Consider the following 16,207-nt stretch of genomic DNA (forward strand, 5'->3'; position numbering starts at 1 on the left):
TGATTTGATTTCCACCAGTTGTTGCACTTGTCATCTACTCACATATGTAGAATGAGAAAGCACTAGCAGGAAAGCAGCCTCTGCTGCAGTGCACATGTAATGACAAAAAACATACTAAGAGGAAAATGAAGCAGAGAGCTAACAGTGTGCTGCTACTTCTTCTTTTTCTCATATAAATTTGTATTTAAAGTAAGAGGTAACAATATATCAAGTAACCGTGGTATACAAGCATTGCACTTCAATACACTATTGTCGGTACGGGTCGAGGTCTGGAATTCGAGGTTATCAGCCTCTGAGGGATTGCATACAAGGGGGCCAAGTGTAGACAGGCAAATATGTTAGTAGTTAGATGTGTTTTCCAGGTGATTAATGTGGGGAATACAGTCCTAGAATTTAGCTTAGACATCATGATGTCTAACAGAGATAAGAAAGCTGTAGAGAGACTGCAGGAGACGGGAATGACACAAAGAACTATTATTCCAGAGATCGACATACCTTATGACTTAAGTACAAAAAAATGGCATGTGGTGGAGATGATTTAGGGAAACGAGGAGAGGTAAGCAAGAAGAGGGGTGAAAAGAAAGGGTTGGGTATCGTCAGGTTGCGAGTGGGAAGGGGTTAAATGTATTAGGGTTGACACCCAGCTCCCCTATCACAGGGTAAGTAGGCTGCGGTTAATTTCAGAGGGCAGGACATTTTCCATCCAAGGGGACCATATTCTCAAATTTTTTCATGGTATTGTCTGCTTGTGCTCTCCGCTTCTCATGCAAAATTGTCCAATTTATGTGCCTTTTGAGGTTCGAGATACTGAGCGAGCTGGAGAGCCATGATTTGGCTATCTCACGTTTTGCCGCTGTTAGTACTTGGAGGCTCAGTTTAAAGGATGTTGTGGAAAGGTCCACCGGTTTACAATTAAGAAGGGCAAAGGTGGGATCTATGGTCATTGGTTTCTGAAACAAGGACGATAGTATGGTGAATACCCGATCCCAATACCTAGCAACTTTCGGGCACTGCCACCATATGTGGAAGAAGGTGCCCTGACTCAGGCATCCTCAGAAGCATAGTGGAGAGGTGTGGGGTCGGAATTTATCCACCCTCGCTGGCACCATGTACCAGCGTAATAATACTTTATAATTAATCTCCAGCATACTGACACAGCGTGAACTAGATTTCGTGTTAAGCCAGGATTGTTGCCACATATCTTCTCCCAAAGTAGACCCTAGGTCACGCTCCCATTGTGTTACATATGAAGGGGCGGGATGGTCCGGGGGTGCTAGTAAATAATTGTAAAGCGTGGAAATGGTTCAAGGAGCATGAGGATTATCTCTACAAATTCGCTCAAAAGGACTTGGAGGGCCAGAGGGGGACTGGTGCTTTGTATGGATGTGGAGCAAGTTCTTTATTTGGAGGTAGCGAAACAGTTCGTTAGGTGGCAGGTCCTAGTGTTCTCGCAGGTATGGGAAAGGTTTCACGCCCGCATGGGTTTGAAATTTCCCGAAATGTGTGAGTCCCCTATCTGTCCATAATTTAAAGCCAGAGGGGCTAGAGGAGGCTGGAAGGAAGTCAGGGTTCCGCATATTGGATAACAATGGTAAGTGAGGGGAGGTTAAGGTAATTTGCTTGTTAAGGGAGTCCCAAATGCGCAGTGAGAAGGGAGTGATGGGATTTAAGGGTGAGGGTCTCCGCTTAGACTTAAGCCAGAGAAGGTTGGCTACCGATGTTTTCGGGTGGAAGGAGTCCTCAAGTGTTACCCAGCAGGGAATTTCGAGCTCCGCATGATATTTGGTTAGCTGTCCTATTTGAGCTGCCTGATAGTATTTCAAAAAATTGGGGACACCTAGTCCACCTCGAGTTTTTGGTAGATAAATGGTGGTGCGTGGGACCCTAGGTCGTCTATCATTCCATATAAAGCTCATGACCTGAGTTTGTAGTGCGCGTAGTACTGATGCTGGAATCTGTACTGGTAGGACCCTAAAAAAAATATAGTATTTTGGGCAGAAAGGACATTTTTATGGCCGCTATTCTGCCTAGCCAAGATAGTTGGTATCGAGACCATGAGCTAAGAAGGCCCCTCAGTTTCTTTAGTAGGTCAGGGTAATTGGCTTTAAAAAGTGTGGAATATGAAGAGGTCAAGTTTATCCCTAGATAAGGCAATGTAGAGGGAGACCAGCGGTAAGAGAAATTTTCTTTTAGGGTTGTCACCACAGGAATTGGAAGTGAGATGTTTAGGGCCGTTGATTTGGATTCGTTGACACAGAGTCCCGATACAGAGGCAAATCGGTTGAGGACAAGCTTAAGATTTGGGAGGGAAATTATGGGGTTGGTTAGGGAAAGGAGGGCATCATCTGCGAATAGACAAATTTTGTGGGTTATACCAGAAATATCTGGAGAGGAGCGAATGATGCAGGCCAATGGTTCAAGGATTAAGGCAAAAAGTAATGGTGACAAGGGGCAGCCTTGCCTAGTGCCTTTGAGTATGTCAAACGTCGGTGAGCGGTATCCAGAATATTTCACATGTGCTGTGGGTTTGTTATAAAGGGAAGTTATCCACGTGAGGAAGTGATGACCAAATCCCCATCTACGGAGAGTGGCAAAAAGGTCGGGCCAAGATACTGTATCAAAAGCCTTCTTAATGTCCAAGGATAAGAGCATAGTAGGGATGCGCTGTGTTTGGGCAATGTGCGTAAGCAGGGTAATTCGGCGGACGTTGTCTCCTGCTTGTCTACTGGGCATGAAGCCTACTTGATCTTGTGTAACTAGTTGCCCTATTACTTGATGTAGCCTGTTTGCCAAGACCTTAGCAAGCAATTTTTTACGTCTACATTCAACAACGATATAGGCCTAAAATTCGAGCAATCAGTCTGATCAGTACGTGGTTTAGGTATCATGCATATGGATGCAGAGAGAGAGTCACGGTTTAGGGTACCCCCGGATCTAATGCAATTAAAGGAAGCTGTTAGGAGAGGAGCCAGCTGTTCTTTAAAGGTGTCATAGTATGCCACTGTGAGGCCGTCGGGACCTGGCCTCTTCCCTTTTAGAGAGTGATTTTATATAATGAAGGACTTCCCTTTCAGTAATCAGGTTATCTAGAGCCTCTATCTGTGTTGGTAGAAGTGAGGGGAGGGTAATGTCAGATAAGAATCTGTTTATGTCTTCTGTCGGTGTAAGTTCGGGTTTGGAGTATAGGGACGATAAATGCTTATGGAAGAGATCGAGAACAGTAAGCGGGTTACTAGTGTGAGTTCCGTTAGCTGTGCGTAATCTGTAGGGTTTAAAGGAGGGGTCAAGGGACCGCAACCGGTTAGCCAACATAGTGTCGGCTCTGTGTCCTTTAAGATAGAACTTGTGGGCTGTGTGATGTAGTTGTTTAGCCGCGTGCCCAGTCAACAAGAGATTAAGCGCCTGGCGAGCCATTTCAAGTTTGTTTTTATTAGACGATGTGGCGGATGAGGTGAAGGTCTGGGCACATGAATAGTATTCCCGTTCCAGGGACTCCTAGATGTTTGAGCCTTTCCATTTTAACTTGGGATGCCAGTTGTATGAGTTTCCCCCTAATTACAGGCTTGTGGGCCTCCCATAACAGAGTAGGGGAGACGCCAGGGGTCTGATTGTTTACCACATAGTCAGACAAGCAGGACGTTATGATACTTTTGGTTATGGGGTCAGATAGTAGAGAGTCATTTAAGCACCATGAGAAGGGTTTAACTGGAGGGGAGATACCTGAAAGAATCAAAGTGACCGCAGAGTGATCGGACCATGGGACGGGAATAAGTTTTGAATGTATGATGGAGGGTAGGAGAGAATGGGAGACGAGAATATGGTCTATCATGTTTATGGTCTAAACATCATGTGGATGAGAGTAATGCGTAAAATCTACTTTATGAGGGGTTGCCTCTCTCTAGCTGTCTATCAGCGCATGGTTAGAGATGAGGGCACGAAATGCTTTGGCCGAGGTCAAGTGTGATGGAGTGTCTTTAGATCTATCTCTATGGGGATGTAGAACCAAGTTTGAATCCCCACACATGATGACAGTGCCCGTACTGTTCGCTAGTATTTTAAGCAATAGGTCAGCAAAAAATGGAAGCTGCTCGGTATTGGGAGCGTAATAGGAGACTAGGGTGACTTCAGAGTCATGTATGAGCCCTGTGAGAATCAGGTATCTACCGAGAGGATCTCGGACTGTGGAGTGGCATATAAAGTTAGCGGAGCGACGGAAGCCAATTAGGACTCCCTTTCTTTTACAGGTGTCGCTGGCCGTATACATGGTAGGGTATTGGGCATGAAAATATTTGGGGCATGATGTCCTAGAGAAACGAGTCTCCTGTAAACAGACGATGTCTGCATGAGAAGAACGGAAAAAGCGAAATGCCCGCGTTCGCTTATTTGGAGAGTTAAGGCCCTGGACATTAAGGCTTAAAATTTTAAGGGTCATGATTCAGATGTTGGAAGGAAGCATCTAGAAAAACTAATGAAAGTCGTGGAGAGACCATAACATAAGTCATGATCAAAGCCCTCCGTGCTACCTGACTGGTGGTAAAGGACGAAGAGGACATAGGGATAGTGGGGGAAGGAGGAAAAGAGAGACAGAGAGGGTCAGGAGGTATAGGGATGCATTAGTTATAGCGTGTGGAAAAATGCTATACAATAAGAGCAGAACAAAAACACACAGTTTGCAGCAAACGCTGCAGGCGGATAATATCCGCATCAAGTCTGTAACGTTGGGTAGGGGGGAGCACATTGACAAACTCCCCCGGACAATCTTATACCGGACTTTTACCGAAAACTACACTAGTAGAAGGAACCTGGAACTCCAAGGTTACACATTCTAAACCTGATAACATAACAGGAGCATAATACATGCAGGCAGATAAAAGATAAAGAAGATTAGACAATTTTTAACTTCAATTATAAGAAAAAGAGAAAAAAAAAAAAGGGGGAGAGACCGCTTATCTAGTCTCGAGGATCTGTGTTTTTAAGGAAACCATTCTAGAGGTGGTCGTCACGGCCATAACGTGTGCAAGACTTTCAGTGCTTGTGACACAGTAACATAGCATCTGGAGTATGAAAAACTATCTTTCTTGCCAAGCCTAAAAAGGCAAGGATACAGGCCTTCCCTTATGACTTTTGATTATAACCAGTGCACTACGATCCTCGAGTCCAAGACAACCTACCAACCGTGCTGGAAATGCACTGGAGTCAGAGGTCACGCCAAACAGTCTGTGTATAGCACGTAAAGCAAAACTGTCAAATCAGCATAGTCTTTCAGGCTTATTCAATGTTCCATCAAAGGGAAAGTGCTGTAAACCTGTATGGGTCCCGATAACAATTTACTGTCACAATCCGAAGGGAACAGGACGGGGACAGTCCTTACCATCCCGAAGGGTAACATATAGCGGGGTAATAATGAAGTTCTGCAAGGTAATGTTCCGTGTTATCCGTTATGGGTCTCACACGGGGTCGCTGAGAAGGCTAGTACAGCTGCTTGTTGAGGCATCACAATCAGTCAATCTGACGCGCCTCATCTAGGTGTCATCTTGGTGGCAGGCCGGCGGGATTCGCTTGAGTGGTTGTGGTCGGAGTCACTGCGGTCACGCTTTGACGAGGCAGTCGGGGATTTGGACGGGCCCGGCTGAGGAGAGCGAGGATTTTGTAATCCGAGGGCAGATAGTTTGGCCCGTGTTTCCTCCAAGGAGATGCAGGAGTGATGTCTTCCTCTGTGTGTAAAGAGCAGGCGAAATGGATAGCCCCACTTATAGGGGATGTGATGCTTGGTCAGCACTTCCAGACATGGCTTTAGCTCTCGCCTTTTGGAGATGGTGGACGGGGCCAGATCGCTAAAGAGCTGATAGTCGTGACCCTGGAAGGTCAGTGGATGTTGGGAAGCCTTGTTCCTAGCTGCCGTAAGGAGTGCTTCTTTGGTACGAAAATAATGCAGCTTGACTAGTACATCACGAGGTGGACCGTCCAGCTTTCGCCTGGGCAGTGTGCGGTGTACCCGATCCATTTCCAAACGTTCAGCTGGAAGTTCAGGTGCCAGTTCTTGGAATAGCGCCAAAGCTGTGGAAAACAGGTCGGTGATATGCTCAGGTAGTCCGCGAATACGCAGATTTGAGCGGTGGGACCTATTCTCCATATCTTCCACCTTAGACAAAAGTGCCTTGTTGTCATCTCGGAGTGTCTCTATTTCTTTTGCCTGATCTGCTAGGTCATTTGTGAAATCATCGCATCTGTCCTCAAGAGCCGCCGTGCGATGGCCAATTTCACGGATCTCCTTTAAGAGGCGGTCGGTGATCTGTTTGGATTGAGTGTGCAGCGCTTTCTGCAGCATGGTATCAAATTGATGTAGTAGGGCAGAATGGGAACGTTTCTGTGGACGAAGATTAGCCTGTTCGCCTTCCTCCATGTCACTGCTCGAGGCCGAGGCAGTCTGTGAGGGAGCTGTACGTGTGGCGGGAGACGACACCATCTTGGCTGATGCTCTAGCCATCGCTTCAGCTATGGGTTTTCCCGTTTGTTTGCCTTTTTGAGTGTTCCTGGACCGGGATTGCAACATGGCTGGCACCGGGTGTCTGTCCGGGGCTAGGGTGAGTGAGTTTCGGCTGTTTGGGAGCGCTTTGCTCCGTGCTAATGGGGTATTTGTCCGGAGGAGTCGCTGAGCTATCTCACTTACCACCCATCATCGGCAGCCGCGCGCATGCACCCCCGTGCTGCTACTTCTTCTAATCATCAGGCTGTGGGATGTTCATGAGTAAGGTATTCATACAGGATCTAGCTGTGCTGTTTGGGAGGGGTATATGGCTGTCTATATTTTAACTGTGTATTTCGTTGCTTCCCTCAAGTCCAGCTTTGAGTCTGTATGTGTTTAAACATATCATAAAAGAAAACTAAAGCCGCACCTTTTATTTTGGCTTTAGACCTCTTTTAGGTCACAGGAGTACATTTACTAATGTACTCCTGTGACCCAAAGTCAGCATCTAGCGGGCTGCTGACCACTATTTGCTGTCATCGCAATGCAGACGGGAAAGACAATATTGCCAGGATCCACCCTGCTGTCTGATAGCTGAATCGTCCACTCTAGGGCCAGAGCCAGCTGTGCCTGTCTCCTACCCTGTCTTTCCCTTCAATAAGCACTGGAGGAACAGAGAGGGGTAGGGGGAATCCATGCGGGAAGGGGTTTGTGATCCGTCAGCTCTTGATCTATAGAGATGGAATGTGACACCTGCAGTGTCACACACTGGCTCTAAGTATTGGGAGAGTACATTTTACTTTTCCATTAAGAACAACAAATTGTGAACATAGGTATATGCGCTAATAAAACTTTACGGGATGATATTTAGTTTACTAAAGCATATATTATGTGTATTTTCTGACTATATACCCTCAATCCAATGTTTGCAGAACAGCATCATGCGGGCTGGTCTTGTCTAATGGTAACAGCAGTAGTCTCTACCAGAGGCACATGTGAAAGGGTGACAGTGTAGAAGCACAACTGGCAGACATTTGATCCCCCCATAACAGGAAGTGCCACAACAGAGTCATTTAAGGCAAGTTCACCAGGTATTCTTCAAATTAAAGCTGCAGATTTAAATAGATTAAAAACAACTTAGAATATAGTAATACATTAACATGTTAAAGCCTATTTAATGATTGGGGTTCACTCTGATTTATATAAAATGTTCCCTTTTAGTAGAATGCAGCAATCATATTCTATATATTTCTCAAGACAGGTTTCCTTTAATTTAAACCCAAACTAGATTTACTAGACACTGTTAAATACTTTCCAAGACTTGAATTGAATGCAAAGTGATTACAGGTACAAAATATTGTATAATTTCAGAGGTATTATGTTTGTTAGTTTCGTATGTCAATAGCAGCAAAATTACTCACTAAGCAAATAAAATTCATTTAAATGCAACAGTATCGAATGGCATGAGAAGCGCTTGGATGATTTGGCTTCCCTCTGCAATCACTAATGTATTGTCAGTTCACAACTACTGTATGAATGCAGAATTGACCAAGACACTTCAGAGAACGAGATTTATATGGCAAGTAGAAGTTTTGAGGCATTCGGTCCTGAAGGCTTGTATACAATAGATTTGTAGCTTACGTTCTTTGACTCTGTATTCATAATAATGAGTGTCTTTATTCTTATATAAAGTACCACTAGCAATGTGCCGTAAATATAGTTTGGCAAGCATATTTCTCTGACACTGTTCAAAATGTATTTTCAGCTCTTTATAGCCAGTACAGTCTCTAGTCCAATGTCTGAAAAAAAGAACACAGGGTTTAAACCAAGATTTTTTGATGGTCACCGTAAAGCAAGGTAACATGAAATAGACAGCTAAAAGTGATGTGATGTCATATATCAGACTTTAGTACAATAAAGCAATATTGCTATACAATTTTTGTCTAGATGCAGTGTCGTAATACAGGGACTGGTTTGGTGGAGGAAAACACATGGCAAACACACTCATCTATTTGTTGCCAGCTTTACCGCAAGGTGCACACGGAAGGGCTTCAAACAGTGAAACAGCAAAACGTTTCCAGGCACACTCACCCAGCCAGCATGCAAAAAAACCTGTCTAACCACTAAGGTTGAAAGCAGAGGTTTAGATACACATCATCTGCCGAAAATGTGAAAGCCACACAGCCACATCAAGGCACCTCCATATAGTGTGGCATACGTGTATCTAAACCTCTGCTTTTAACCTTAGTGGTTAGACAGGTTTTTTTCCATGCTGGCTGGTGAGTGTGCCTGGAAACTTTTTGCTGTTTTACTGTTTGAAGCCCTTCTGTGTGCACCTTGCTATAAACAGGTAACGAATTGATGAGTGTGTTTGCCATTTGTTTTGCTTGACTGATTTGGTGCAGTGATGCATGGGAGGGTCTCAGCTGCCGTTGTGATGTGTGGGGTCCCTTATGCGTACCTGTGCCTTTAAGGGACATTGGGCTTCCTCCTGACAAACCTGCACCCAATGTTATCTTTTGCCCCATGTGCTCCAAGATGGAGACTCTCATAGTTTAGAGTTAGGACTGCACTATATGGAGGTGCCTTGACGTGGCTGTGTGGATTTTACCATGTCTGCAGAAAACGTGTATCTAAGCCTCTGCTTTTAACCTTAGTGGTGAGACATGTTTTTTTGCATGCTGGCTGTTGAGTGTGCCTGGAAACTTTTTGCTGGTTTTATGGTTTGGTGGAGGGATTCAGAAAAACATGTTCCTATCAACACAGAGTCTGTGCATGTAATGTGGGGGATGCTAGTGCCTGCGCTTGTTCTATTTTTAGGGGCTTTGGTTCACAGTGGCCACACATTTTCTCCTGCTGTGTGGCATGGAATCCCTGTTAACAGAAAAAGCTGCAAGAGATTTTAAATAAAATGCTTGGAATTCATATAATAAATACATTTCGCAATGTACTATAACTGACTATTAGAAATAATAAAACCAGTTAACCAGTACCTACAGATCAGTTACAGATACATCATGAACAACAGGGGTTCATGCTGCACTTGCAAGTTGGAGGCACCGTGAATCAAAATTGACTGGGTGTTGCAGGGATTGTGGCATCAACTGTCAGATGATGCTGCTGTGATCAGAAGCCCTTGTGCCTTTTGTCATTGTACACATATGTTGAACATTCTGTCATCATACATACAGTACTTTCTCCAAAATGTTTGGTAGTTTGAGCTGTAATTAAGTACCTCATGCAGGTAAGCAATATATGTGTATTTGATAAAGCATTTTACATAAGCAAAAACCAAATACGCATTCAAGTGCAGGTTACCCAAATCACTGTTTGCATTCTGAGCCTGCAAGTGCACTGCACATCAAGGGGATGTTCAACACTTATAGTTGCAAGTGTTTTTTTCTCTATCTCTCAAGCAAGTTCAGCAGTATTATGAATACTTACAAGAAATAAACAATGCCAAACGTAAATTCAAAGAATAACTTCCAATGTTTCTCTGCATTGTTACCAGCTTTGCAGATATATTTTGGCAGTAGTCTAATAGCCGTCCCAAAATAGATATATATCTTCCTTGCTGTCTCCTGTCCCCAGAAACTGCTTTGTGGAATATTGTGCTTAGTATTTATTGGCAAAGTAAATAACACAATAGCTAAGCAGACGTAAAAACTCATCCAGGCAGCATTTTTTTTTTTCATGGTGCCACACCTGTTGCTGCTGCTTTTTTTCTGTTTGATCCAAATTATGGTTACACTACTTTCAAAATTGTTATTGTTAGTGATTTTTAATTGTGCATACCTGCAAATATCTAATTAAAACTGTTTGATTATGCCACACATGCTACAGCCTAGTTGAAAACGCTCCAACTTGCTCAATAGCTTAATTTTGATCTTTTCTTTATTTTTTTAGAATGTACTAATACACATTCAGTTTCAATATTTGTTTTACATTGATTAATTACAGCAGGGTAAGTAGAGTCAAAAAACAATGATAGTGTCAACAAACCATATACTGACACAGGTAGTATGAGTACAGTCACCATAGTCATACATCATCGAAAATGGGTGGATTATCAAACAGTAACTCACATATTTTCAATATCATTATATCATCATAATACAATATATAGTACCCACAATTAGTATATAGTTTCATGTGCAAATATAATAACAGAACAAGGACATAGGTATCAAAAAGTGACATTGCACTAGGACTCCCAAAACTTTTTCCACCTCTGATTTCCCCAGTGAAACGCCCATTAATGAATAGCTCAAGTTTGTATTTTTAACCCAAAATGCATAACCTTACACTTCTCAACATTAAACCTCATCTGCCATGTAGATGCCAACCCCCCTATTTTATCCAAATCTCATTGTAATATTTCTATGTCTTCTGTTGCATTTACTACCCTACAAATGTTGGTATCGTCAGCAATAATTGTAATATTCCTATTAATAGCAGTTAATTCAGAGATTGAACAGCAATGGCCTCGAGACAGAACCCTGTGGCACGCCACTGTCAACCTAGCACCACTTGGAAAATCAGTCATTTATTGATAACCTCTGGACACTTTCACTTAGCCAATTCTCTATCCAAGTACACACCATTTCATCAATGCCCAAAGATTGAAGCTTGTAAATTAAATCTTTGAAGTACCGTATCAAATGCTTTTGCAAAATCAAGGTACACTACATCCACTGGCTTTCCTCTGTCTAGGTTGCCACTCACCTCTTCATAGAACGCTAATTTGTAACTTAGTTGCAATTTCCTACCTTTCCATTGCTGTTCTGAAGAAAAGCTGTGCTTCCAGCATATCCTTTCCAAACTGATCCCTGTATAACAGGGTCTATGTTCTTCATATTCATATAGTGGGCTTCCTGGGTTATAATATGCAAATAATATAATTATAATATTGCAAATAATATGTCTGCATCCCTTTAGTAGTAATTGACCCTTAGGGAGTATCTCACCAAAAATGAAATTCCTATTGCAAGGGATGCCAAAAATTCTACTTGTTTCTTAGTGCAGACTTCTGAGAAAATCAGCCAGCCATTCACAGAAGCAGGAAGTGACATTTCTGGGGGTGTTCCGTACACCAAGTGAGTACAGAACACCTCCAGGTTGTCATATAGCATTGATGTTTTGTAGGAGATTTAGAGCATTACAAAGGTTGTAATTTTTAATAACATTAAATGACAAAATGACTTGTGCAATTATATATACTTTATTTATTTTTAAGGGTTATTTTTAATTTTTATCTTTTGAAAGTGGAGTTACTCTTTAAGCCTTTCTGGAAGAAAAGAGGCAGAGGTCTCCACCAAGATGCATATTTGGAACAGATGAGGAGTGAGAGACTCTTTAACCCAGGGGTCTCAAACTCAATTCAGTCAGGGGCCACTGGACACATTTTTTAGTCCCGTGGGGGCCGCTACTATATACGGTACCAGTTTTAATGTATGCACATGTTACAAGCGGCAACTGTCACCGATTCAAATTAACCCCTCCATCACTGAGCTAGTTTTCAGTTTCTGTTCATAAATGGCTGACACACTTTTTACATTGTTTCTGTGTGATTCTTCCACAGCAGTAATATACTTTCTTACTAAATGTACCCACACATATTATATATTGTTTTTTAGAGGACAGATAGGGCTATATAATGATATCAAACATGTGTACTTAACGCCTCACTTAGTTTGAACAAAATATAAAAAAATTAGGAAAAAAACTAGAAGAAAAAACTTTTTTTCACAAGTTTTGATTATTATTATTATTTTTTTAGAAATACTTTTTTTATTTTTGGCTATTATTAGGCTGCTCCAAACTAAGGAACAGCTAATAAAAACCTTAGAGACTGATCCTGACAGCATGTCAGATTCAGATCTCACTATAAAAGGTCTTTGATCGGCCCAGACGATCAGAAGTCTGATACATTTCACTCAAAGAGATACATTGTATCTCTTTGGTGAATTGCATCATAAACATCAGGCTATCGAGCTGTCAAAACGAATAGCAGAGAGGTGACTCACTCTGCTACCTGGTTACAGTCCATGTACCCATTGCACTACTGACCGCACGTCCAACAAAGTATCCTGGGTGCTCAGTAGTCGACGGATGGCCACCGTCAAAGACTGCTACCTCTCTGCTAATTTTCAGCTGTCAAATACGGGATCGCTATTTAGCGCTCCCGTATTTGCATGTAACGGCTTCATTCTTTCATTAATGAAAGAAAGAAGCTTTTACAAAAGCTTAACTATTTCATTAATGAATGCCTCAATACTGAAGCATTCATTAATGACTGGTAACTGCTGAGAATCAGCGGTTACCGACATTACAAAGCCTGATATAACTCGTCACGTACAGTGTACGTCATATAGGCACTTCGTGACGGGACGTACAATGTATGTCTCCCGTCACGAAGGGGTTAATGATCGGGTGAGGGCTGCTGCATGTAAATGCCTGCACATCGCAATTAACCATATGTGAAAGGATTACATGCAGTTAGGAATCAATCACTCTCCCTGGATACACAATTGTTTATCCAGGGATAGTGATTGTTTTTGTAACTGCATGTAATCATATCACATACAATTACATGCGGTATGCAGCCATGTACATGCAGCGGCTGTCACCTGATCATTAACTTGAATGGCTGACAATTGCTGCATGTAAACGCCAGATTAGGGATTCCTGCTGCAGAAAAACGCAAGTTTGTGACACAGGAATCCCTAATCGCACCTGAAATATAGGGGACCCCCCATTCCAAATCCCACCTCACATATAATACACTCCCCCACACAAACATAATACACTTCACCCCCCCCTTTCCAAGCCCCCCACACACATTTAATACACTGCCCCCAGCACATATAATAAACTTCCCCACTCCCTCCCAAGCCCCGAGAACACATTCAGGAATAGGTTGTCTGACAGTGAGAGCAGAGCGGCATTTACTGCATGTACTGCATTTACTGCTCTCATGACAGCTGGTATACATCAGGAAATACTGATGTATACCGGCTTTTTTTTCTAAACTTTCAGCAAAAGAAACATTTAGATACATGTTTTTATTGCTGATACAATGTTGCAGGCTTTCTGATCGTTGTTGGAATGGTCAGAAAACCTTCAGTGACATCTGATCCTAAAATGCTGCAGGATCAGTGTCACTAAGGTTGTTATTGGCTGTTCTTAAGTTGGAAGCAGCCTAATAGTAACCAAAAATGTATTAATTAAATTATCAAGCAGCGATAGTGAGATTAATTCACAATGAGTGCTTGATAAAATTAAATAAATTAAAAAAATTAAAAAATGTTTAAGAAAATAGTGAAAAGTGTAAAAACAATAAAATATAGTGTATAAAAAATAAATGTAACATAAGAATTATGTATTTAAATACATTTTTATACTATCATTAATCTAAAAATAACCCATTACAATGAAAAACCTGAGCTGCAGATTTTTTTTCACCCTAAAAAGTTAATTTGTTTATTAATCCTCTCATGACTGTGATGTTCAAAATATGTCCCTGCCACTAAGTGTGACACTTAATGACAGTGACCTTGTATACCAGGTGACCACTTTTAGCTTTAGCTTTTAGAGAAAAAAATATTAAAATTTTAGGTTTTACTTTTAGGCTGAGAAGTACAGAAAAAAATTCTAAAATCCTAGGGATGTAAGGTTTTTCAAAATGACAAATACATTTTTGTATTTAATGCATTTTTTTTAGCTGTGCTATTTTTGTAAAAAATACTACAAATCAAAGCTGGGGAAAAACTGTTTTATTTATGTTTTTTTTCTTTTTTATGCGTTTGTTTATGCGTACATTAAAACACGCATAAATGCGGAAACAAAAATCAGAATCTGCTACATGAGCTTAATTGCCATGTTCATAATGTGTTCAGGGCCCATTGAACTCAATGGGGATACACAGCAAAGGCAGCGCACAAACGTGAAAAATGTGATGAGCATTCATGGAAAGGGCAGGTGTGAACGCAGGGTAATGGAAGTAGATTCTTGCATCTCCTAGAAACTATAGAGGTGAGATCTCTGAGCCTTTAGGTTTGTGCACTGGGGGCAGGCAATATACTCTTTCTGTTCAGTATGTTTCGGACAAGGCTGCAGGAGGAGTGGGCATACCTACTGTGTGCCAGAAAAAATAACCTACAAGGTGTTGGAAAGAGTTAGTACCTATTGTTGGTAGGTCACACCAATGGAAAACCCAAGAGATATAAGAAACCAGAAGATTGGTTAAGCCCGCTAGAATGCATGTTTAACTGAAATATTTTTGGGGGGCTCACTAACCCTTTCACTAACCTATTAAAGCCTCATAAAAATAAAGAATGGTTCCATGTGTTTACAGAACAAAATCTTCTCAGCATGAGGACATTTTACAATTTTTGTTAGCAAATATTGTTATTTTATAAGATTTAGTTGTACCTCTGGATATGATGGCCATTATTGATCTTTATTTACAATCTAATTTGCTTCATGTAATTCAGTTGTTGAGGTTCACAACCTCTCAGCTCTGATGGCTTCATACTTTCGCTGTGAAAGACAATGCTTCATAACGCATAAGATTTATCACTGCCTCTTATCTTTCAGATGTCTGAAATGTGCAGATGCTCCTTGTCAAAAGAGCTGCCCAACCAACCTAGATATCAAGTCATTCATCACAAGCATTGCAAATAAGGTAAATTATATATGTATGGGCTGCAGATGTTTAAATACTTTCAGTAGGAAACAATACGGAAAGTATATTGTACATAATGGACAATGCTAGGAGTGTGACAAAAACTACAGAAGTGTTTTTTTTTATATGGCTTTGTTATTAGTGTCCCATAAAAAACTGCCAAAAGAGTATATAATTACACATTTTGAATTATTGCAGCAGATTCATAAAAACTGTAGGAAAGGAATATAAAATCAGAGTGGCTGTCCCTGAGGACCGGTTATAGTTCTTGTTTTACAATAAAATATAAAGTCATTGGCTGTTTACAGCAACATTTTTATGCTCTTTTTTGTTCTCTTTACTCCAGTTTTAATGCATCAATCCTGTTAATGTAAAGCAAGTATTTTAAAAAGTTTATACTTTTTTACATGTCTTACAATTTTTTTTATAAATATAGTTTTTTTTATAAATATAGTTATCTAAATAATGTGTCTATTCCTCTCCTTATGTTTTTCACACATGAAAAAGGAGGTTGCACAAGCCTGTGACTGCATGTAACACAGATCATCAGTTAGCCCTTTGCAAATTCCTATAGACTGAAAGCGTATGTCAAGGCACAATCAGTTTTTGTCAGTGCCAATAGTGCATTCCACAATGTGCACGTGTCCCCATTTGCCTATTTCTCTTTTATCCCCAACTTCTTGTTGTTTCTGCAGTACACCCCTTTCTGCAACACTTTACAAAAGTACTTCTCAGTCTCCACCCTCCTCCCACTGTGCCTACCCATAGGTCAGCTGGGTGATGTAGTCATGCTTCACATCTCCCACAGTCCTGCAATAAGAGCTAGCAGGGAGAAGGATGACGCCTCCTAGTGATGTGGACCCACCAGCCTGTAAGAACAGATAGGAAACAGAGGCTTAACAGTCACATAACCACATTAGGTATATAGCGCCACCATTTTTTGGACTATCCATGTATTTCACTTGCATGTGTTTATATGATATTCCTATGCATACTATATACTTTACTGCACCATTTAATTTTCAGTGTAAATCCACTGAATACATTTTACATAA

General features: G+C 41.4%; 1 protein-coding gene across 1 annotated transcript in view; it reads left to right on the plus strand.

The window, feature by feature from the left end:
• Positions 1-15,242, plus strand: part of LOC108794248 (dihydropyrimidine dehydrogenase [NADP(+)]-like) — a 263,732-nt gene extending 248,490 nt beyond the window's left edge. Inside the window, exon 4 of the mRNA XM_018565259.1 lies at positions 15,065-15,242. Coding sequence (XP_018420761.1) covers positions 15,065-15,242 — 178 coding nt within the window. The remainder of the gene's footprint in view (positions 1-15,064) is intronic.
• The last annotated feature ends 965 nt before the right edge of the window (positions 15,243-16,207 follow it).

This window comes from Nanorana parkeri, unplaced genomic scaffold (genome assembly GCF_000935625.1).
Source record: "Nanorana parkeri isolate BGI_ZX_2015 unplaced genomic scaffold, ASM93562v1 scaffold824, whole genome shotgun sequence".
Taxonomy (NCBI): Eukaryota; Metazoa; Chordata; class Amphibia; order Anura; family Dicroglossidae; genus Nanorana; species Nanorana parkeri.